This window comes from Dendropsophus ebraccatus, chromosome 2 (assembly GCF_027789765.1).
Source record: "Dendropsophus ebraccatus isolate aDenEbr1 chromosome 2, aDenEbr1.pat, whole genome shotgun sequence".
NCBI classification, from domain to species: Eukaryota; Metazoa; Chordata; class Amphibia; order Anura; family Hylidae; genus Dendropsophus; species Dendropsophus ebraccatus.
Genome location: NC_091455.1, coordinates 147,191,665 through 147,199,872, shown reverse-complemented (window position 1 = coordinate 147,199,872; position 8,208 = coordinate 147,191,665). Strand labels below are relative to the sequence as shown.

The 8,208-nt window shown below is 47.4% G+C and overlaps 1 protein-coding gene across 1 annotated transcript in view; it reads left to right on the top strand.

Moving 5' to 3' along the window:
• Positions 1-8,208, top strand: part of AVL9 (AVL9 cell migration associated) — a 57,271-nt gene continuing 49,063 nt past the window's right edge. Inside the window, exon 1 of the mRNA XM_069960358.1 lies at positions 1-346. Coding sequence (XP_069816459.1) covers positions 245-346 — 102 coding nt within the window. The 5' untranslated portion in view covers positions 1-244. The remainder of the gene's footprint in view (positions 347-8,208) is intronic.

Below are 8,208 nucleotides of genomic sequence, written 5' to 3'. Positions count from 1 at the left end.
ACCGCATGCTAACAGTAGGAAGGGAGGGAGGCTGGAGACTGACAGGGCAGGTCTGGATGGCAGGGAGAGGCGTGGACTGGACTCAGGGCAGTACAAACACAGTGACTGCTATACTCTAGTAACACTGCTGGTATACGACCTCCTATAGTCATACAGAGCCCGACATCAAGGGGCAAATACTAAACGTCTCAGCTCTGCCCCTGGTGGCCGCGGCAAGACGGTCGGTATCTCGGTGACGTCACGCATGGATGCCCAGGTTGGGCAAGAGAACTCTGGAAGCAGCGGCAGAGCGGGGCCTGTGCTGCATATTGTGGTGGTGGGCTTCCATCACAAGAAGGGCTGCCAGGTGAGACTGATGGGACACCTCCTGTGTATGCTGACTATCTCCATATACATATATATATATACTGCCCTGCACACCTAGGGCTATACCTGCTGATGTGTGACACCTCCTGTGTATGCTGACTATCTCTATATATATATACTGCCCTGCACACCTAGGGCTATACCTGCTGATGTGTGACACCTCCATGTGTATGCTGCCTAATATATATATATATTGCACTGCACACCTAGGGCCATACCTGCTGATGTGTAACACCTCCATGTGTATGCTGCCTAATATATATATATATTGCACTGCACACCTAGGACTATACCTGCTGATGTGTGACACCTCCTGTGTATGCTGCCTACCTATATATATATATATATATATATATATATATATATATATACACTGCACTGCACACCTAGGACTACACCTGCTGGTGTGTGACACTTCCATGTGTATGCTGCCTATCTTATATATATACTGCACTGCACACCTAGGACTTCACCTGCTGGTGTGTGACACTTCCATGTGTATGCTGCCTATCTTATATATATACTGCACTGCACACCTAGGACTTCACCTGCTGGTGTGTGACACTTCCATGTGTATGCTGCCTATCTTATATATATACTGCACTGCACACCTAGGACTTCACCTGCTGGTGTGTGACACTTCCATGTGTATGCTGCCTATCTTATATATATACTGCACTGCACACCTAGGACTACACCTGCTGATGTGTGACACTTCCATGTGTATGCTGCCTATCTTATATATACTGCACTGCACACCTAGGACTTCACCTGCTGGTGTGTGACACTTCCATGTGTATGCTGCCTATCTTATATATATACTGCACTGCACACCTAGGACTACACCTGCTGGTGTGTGACACTTCCATGTGTATGCTGCCTATCTTATATACACTGCACTGCACACCTAGGACTTCACCTGCTGGTGTGTGACACTTCCATGTGTATGCTGCCTATCTTATATATACTGCACTGCACACCTAGGACTTCACCTGCTGGTGTGTGACACTTCCATGTGTATGCTGCCTATCTTATATATACTGCACTGCACACCTAGGACTACACCTGCTGATGTGTGACACTTCCATGTGTATGCTGCCTATCTTATATATATACTGCACTGCACACCTAGGACTACACCTGCTGATGTGTGACACTTCCATGTGTATGCTGCCTATCTTATATATATACTGCACTGCACACCTAGGACTTCACCTGCTGGTGTGTGACACTTCCATGTGTACGCTGCCTATCTTATATATATATACTGCACTGCACACCTAGGACTTCACCTGCTGATGTGTGACACTTCCATGTGTATGCTGCCTATCTTATATATACTGCACTGCACACCTAGGACTTCACCTGCTGGTGTGTGACACTTCCATGTGTATGCTGCCTATCTTATATATACTGCACTGCACACCTAGGACTACACCTGCTGATGTGTGACACTTCCATGTGTATGCTGCCTATCTTATATATACTGCACTGCACACCTAGGACTTCACCTGCTGATGTGTGACACCTCCTGTGTATGCTGCCTATCTCTCTATCTATCTATCTATCTATCTATCTATCTATCTATCTATCTATCTATCTATCTATCTATCTATCTATCTTATCTACTGCCCTGCACACCTCATCTGCTTGGCTTCACCTGCTGATAAGAGGTTTCTCACACTGTGGCTTTTGTGCTGATGTATTGATCTGCCACATCAACCCTTTGTGTCCTGCTCATCTAGGATTCACCTGCTGACCTGTGTGACACGTCCTTGTGTATTCTACGGAGTGACGTTTTTCTTTTTCGTAACGATCAGCATTTAGACAGTACGATATATTGTACGGAAATTCGTTTTGCGATCACTTAAAGCCTATCTCACACATTGGTTAAATCGGCGAACAACTGTTCACACGGAACGATCTGCAAATTTTTTGCAAACGATCAACGACGATTTGAGAACTTGTTGAAAGATCAAAATGATTGATTTCTCGCTCGTCGTTTGATCGTTCGCTGCGTTTACACGTACGATTATTGTTCGAATTCGATCATTATCATGTGAATTCGCACGATAATTGTTCCGTGTAAACGCAGCATTTGATGGAATGATTGGTGGACACAGGTGATTGGGCATTCCGCCACTTTCTATTGATTTCCCAAAAGTTTGCTATGTGTATTCCATATCTTTCTCATCTTCTAAACTGCAAGTGAATAAGTGTAAAGAAGTCCTGCAAAATTCAAAAAAGGGAGGAAGGCAGGAGAGTGAAGGAAAATAATAAAGTAAAGTAAGAGTCCATTTACACAGAAAGATTATCTGGCAAAGATTTGAAGCCAAAGCCAGAAACAGACTATAAACAGAGATCAGGTCATACAAGAAAGCCGAGGATTTTTCCTCATTTCAAATCCATTCCTGGCTTTGCCTTCAAACCTTCAAACCAGGTCCAGCTGACAGTCTCTGATGTCCTGCTGCTCCTCCGCCCCAGGTACTGACTGGCTGAGCGGGTCGTGATGTTGCATCTGGACCCAGATTCCAGCGGAAATTGACATCCAGCGGTCATCAGCGGAACTGTTTATTTCCCCGCACTTTTCTCCCTTTTTTGAATTTTGTGGGAGTTGTTTTTTTAATATCAGAAATGTGGAAAGTTACATTAAAGGAGAAGTCCGGTTGAAAATTTTTAATAAAGTATTGTATTGCCCACCAAAAGTTATACAAATCGCCAATACACACTTATTACAGGAAATGCTTATAAAGTGCTTTTTCCCTGCACTTACAACTGCATCAAGGCTTCACTTCCTGGATAAAATGGTGATGTCACGACCCGACTCCCAGAGCTGTGCAGGCTGTGGCTGCTGGAGAGGATGATGGCAGCGGGGTGCCCACTGTCCCTTAAGTGCCCTGTGTCCCTCAGTGTCCCCCTGCCATCATCCTCTCCAGGAGCCACAGCCCGCACATCTCTGGGAGTCGGGTCGTGACATCACCATTTTATCCAGGAAGTGAAGCCTTAATACAGTAGTAAGTGCAGGGAAAAAAGCATTTCTCGTAATATGTGTATATTGGTGATTTGTATAACTTTGGGGGGGGGGGGGCTTAATACTTAATACTTAAATAAATATTTTCACTGGTCTTCTCCTTTTAAAGGGGTAGTGCGGCGGTAAAGAATTATTCACAGAATAACACACATTACAAAGTTATACAACTTTGTAATGTATGTTATGTCTGTGAATGGCCCCCTTCCTTGTGTCCCACCACCCCCACCCGTGTACCCGGAAGTGTGGTGCGCTATACATACCTGTCACGTGCTGACTCCTCTCCGATCTTCAGTCAGCTATGTCATCTTCGGACAGCCGGGCCGAATCCCTCCGAGCGTCCTGAGTGCCGGCCGCCCTCTTCAGCGTCATCAGATGCTCAGCCGCGATTGGCTGAGCACAGTTATGCTCAGCCAATCGCGGCTGAGCAGCCGATGACGCGGCAGAGGGCGGCCGGCACTCAGGACGGACGGAGGGATTCGGCTGAAGTCGCGTACGACGCAGTTCTATTTCCGGGCACAAATCAGGGATGAAGCACTGGAGGCAGTCCGACCTGTCCCCAGTGGAAGGAAACCCCTGCCCCTCTATGATGCAGCTCAATTGATTTTAATGGAGCCACGTCATAGAGGGGCAGGATTTTCCTCCCACTGGGGGTGGACCAGACCACCTCCAGTGCTTCACCCCCGATTGGTGCCCAGGGATAGAACGGGCCCCGGCGCCGTTCTATCTGTGTAAAAAAACTCAACCGCTGATGGTACATTCGCTTTAAGTGACAGCAGCAGTTTTCAGGAGTGCAGCCCAAAGGATTTCTCTGGACTTTAGATCTAGCTCAGTAGTTAGAATGTTGTAGTCTCCATTTAGCCCTGGCTCTAGTCACATGACATCAGTATGGACAACACAGATGGTAGGTATCTGCCTCAAAGGTTTTTCTGTCTTGGTATCAGTGTGGAGCCCAGAAATCCCTAATGATCCCAACACAGAAGAGGCCACAATGCTTATTCAATCTTTGCAAATTTACACTGCACATTGGTCCTGGCCACCCACGGGATGGTGTGACATTCCAACAGGGAAGGGACTGTGGTGTACATTCAGTGCGGCAGTCCCTTTCTTCTTTGCTTGTTCGGCTAATCGCTGGCCCTTTTACACCTGTTCGTCATCAGGTAAATTAGCACTTCTAGGAACACTAGGTGGTAGAACAACCTGTGTAATGGTGCGTTTACACAGGCAGATTTATCTGACCAATTTTGGAAGCCAAATTCAGGAATGGACTTAAAAAGACAGGGAATCTCAGTCTTTCCTTTATGACCTGCATCCTGTTTATAGTCTGTTCCTGGCTTTGGCTTCAAAAATCTGTCAGATAAATCTCTCTGTGTAAACCAGGGGTGGGGAACCTTTTCCATGTCGAGGGCCGGTCGGGCATTAATAAAATCATTTGAGGGCCGCATACCGTGTGCGGCAGTTAGTAGCGTGGGTTTGCAGCACCCAGGGCAAGGCAAAGTATTGTTCCCCTAGTTCCCCTGCTATTGTAGTTAACCCCCCCAGTGATGCCTCTGGTAGGCCTAGTTAACCCCCATCAGTCATGTCCCTGGTGGCCTAGTTAACCCCCATCAGGCATGTCCCAGGTGGCCTAGTTAACCCCCATCAGGCATGTCCCAGGTGGCCTAGTTAACCCCCATCAGGCATGTCCCAGGTGGCCTAGTTAACCCCCATCAGGCATGTCCCTGGTAGCCTAGTTAACCTCCATCAGTCATGTCCCAGGTGGCCTAGTTAACCCCCATCAGTCATGTCCCAGGTGGCCTAGTTAACCCCCATCAGTCATGTCCCAGGTGGCCTAGTTAACCCCCATCAGGCATGTCCCTGCTGGCCTAGTTAACCCCCATCAGGCATGTCCCTGCTGGCCTAGTTAACCCCCATCAGGCATGTCCCTGCTGGCCTAGTTAACCCCCATCAGGCATGTCCCTGCTGGCCTAGTTAACCCCCATCAGGCATGTCCCTGCTGGCCTAGTTAACCCCCATCAGGCATGTCCCTGCTGGCCTAGTTAACCCCCATCAGGCATGTCCCTGCTGGCCTAGTTAACCCCCATCAGGCATGTCCCTGCTGGCCTAGTTAACCCCCATCAGGCATGTCCCTGCTGGCCTAGTTAACCCCCATCAGGCATGTCCCTGCTGGCCTAGTTAACTCCCATCAGGCATGTCCCTGGTAGCCTAGTTAACCCCCATCAGTCATGTCCCAGGTGGCCTAGTTAACCCCCATCAGGCATGTCCCAGGTGGCCTAGTTAACCCCCATCAGGCATGTCCCAGGTGGCCTAGTTAACCCCCATCAGGCATGTCCCAGGTGGCCTAGTTAACCCCCATCAGGCATGTCCCTGGTGGCCTAGTTAACCCCCATCAGGCATGTCCCTGGTGGCCTAGTTAACCCCCATCAGGCATGTCCCTGGTGGCCTAGTTAACCCCCATCAGGCATGTCCCTGGTGGCCTAGTTAACCCCCATCAGGCATGTCCCTGGTGGCCTAGTTAACCCCCATCAGGCATGTCCCTGGTGGCCTATTTAACCCTCCATCAGGCATGTCCCTGGTGGCCTATTTAACCCTCCATCAGGCATGTCTCTGGTGGCCTAGTTAACCCCCATCAGGCATATCCCTGGTGGCCTAGTTAACCCCCATCAGGCATGTCCCTGGTGGCCTAGTTAACCCCCATCAGGCATGTCCCTGGTGGCCTAGTTAACCCCCAAATAAAAAAAAATAAACATCCCACTCACCTTACCTCCGTTCCCACGCTGCCCATGTCCTCTTCTGTCCCAGGTCCTCTTCTCTCCCAGGTCCTCTGTGCCGGTCTTTCTCCTGCAGGCGGCGCGCGATGAAATGACGTCATCGCGCGCGGCCCGCAGGAGACTGAAGACACGTGCCGCTCTGCTGGGGAAGAAGCCGGCATAGACAGCATCCTCCTGTGTCCGGCAGCTGTCACAGACACCGGAGGATGCTGTGTATGCCGGCTCCTTCCTCCTCCAGAGCGGCGCGCATCACAGGGGAGCTGCGGGCCGCATTGGGAGGTCTCAGGGGCCGGATGCGGCCCGCGGGCCGCAGGTTCCCCACCCCTGGTGTAAACGCACCATAAAAGGCATCAATTATAGTTATTGCACACTTATGGATTATTAAAGAGGTTTTCCAGCGAAAATCTTTTTCTGTCAAATCAACTGGTATCAAAAAGTTATATAGATTTGTAATTTACTTCTATTAAAAAATCTCAAGTCTTCCCATACTTATTAACTACTATATGTTATGCAGGAAATGCTGTTTTATTTTCAGTCTGACACAGTGCTCTCTGCTGACATCTCTGGCTGAGACAGGAACTGTCCAGAGCAGGAAAGGCTTTCTATGGGGATTCATAGAAACCGAGACAAAGCTACTGTGTCAGAGTGAAAATAAAACATAATTTCCTGCATGACATATAGTAGCTAATAAGTATGGGAAGAAGTAAATTACAAATCTATATAACTTTATTGATTTGATTTGAAATTAAAAGATTTTCACTGGACAACCCCTTTAATAAAGAACATGCACACATTCCCTATATAGATCTAGTGAAAAGTCGTAAAACATTGAAAGTATTTCTAATTCCTTATGTTGTACTGATCCTAAATTACGGTATGTAGTATAGTCTAGTCCTTAGGGTATGTTCACACTGAATAAATCGGGCAGAATTCCACAGCGGAACTTTCCACCAAGGAATCCTGCTTGCCTCAGTTTGCCATAGCTCCTCCAGTGCCTCCGCTTGAAGAAGTAAGATGTCCTGGCTATCTACTCTTTAAATTCATTTAAATAAATGGTCAAAATGTCATAAAATAACATAAAAACGAAACCTATCACCCTCAGCCCCATGCAGATTTTGGGGAAAAATGGATTGGCCATGTTGAATCTTGACTGCCAGTCTTTTTTTTTTTTTTTTTGTTTTTTTTAGACACCCCTTTTCCCTTTAGAACACATGACCACTCAACTGAGTTGAGCATATTCGACTTTCAGCTATTTTATTTGTGTCAATCAACACCTACAATGTTCTCCAATGGTAATATACACTGTGGCCCTCCGGCTGTTGCAAAACTACGATTCCAATCATACCTGTACAGATAAAGGCATGATGGGAATTACAGTTTTGCAACCGGCAGAGGGCCACGAGTTAGACACCCCTGCTTTGTTAGATCAACTCTCCAGAAACAGATTAAAATCAATAAGTTGGGAAAGTAAGGGGTCCCTGAATACGTGCTCTAGTAATTTCTCATAATAGGGAGCACACAGTGACATATATAAACAGAAAGTCCCCATGCTTCTGTTGTGCCCCGGGGTTCTGTTGACAGCCGCCAGATGTTTCCGGCTCTCCTAGCTGCAGCATCATGGCCTCTTAACAAGTCGGTGACTGGGGTACATGACATTGCAGCTGAAGGAGCCGCAGATCACTGGCGACTGTCAACGGCACCCCAGGGTGGCGCTACGGGGCATGAGGATAAGTAAGTTTGCTTTGTTTATTATTTTTCACACCTCTGTGCCATTTATCAGTTTGTTGGGACTATATTATAACAATAAGCCCCACTGCAGAGAAAAATGTGATAAAACCTTAACATGTAGCAGCAGTAATAATGCCGCCAACAAATAATCAAAAGATAGAAGATGTGCTGCTGTGACATGAACCATGTGCTGCTACACAAAATGACAAAAGACCAGAAGCTGGAAACATTGGCCTTACCTCGTACACAGCATCTTTAAAAGGTGTGATATATTTTTGTGTTCTTAACACTTTTTAGAGACTTATCCCCCACATG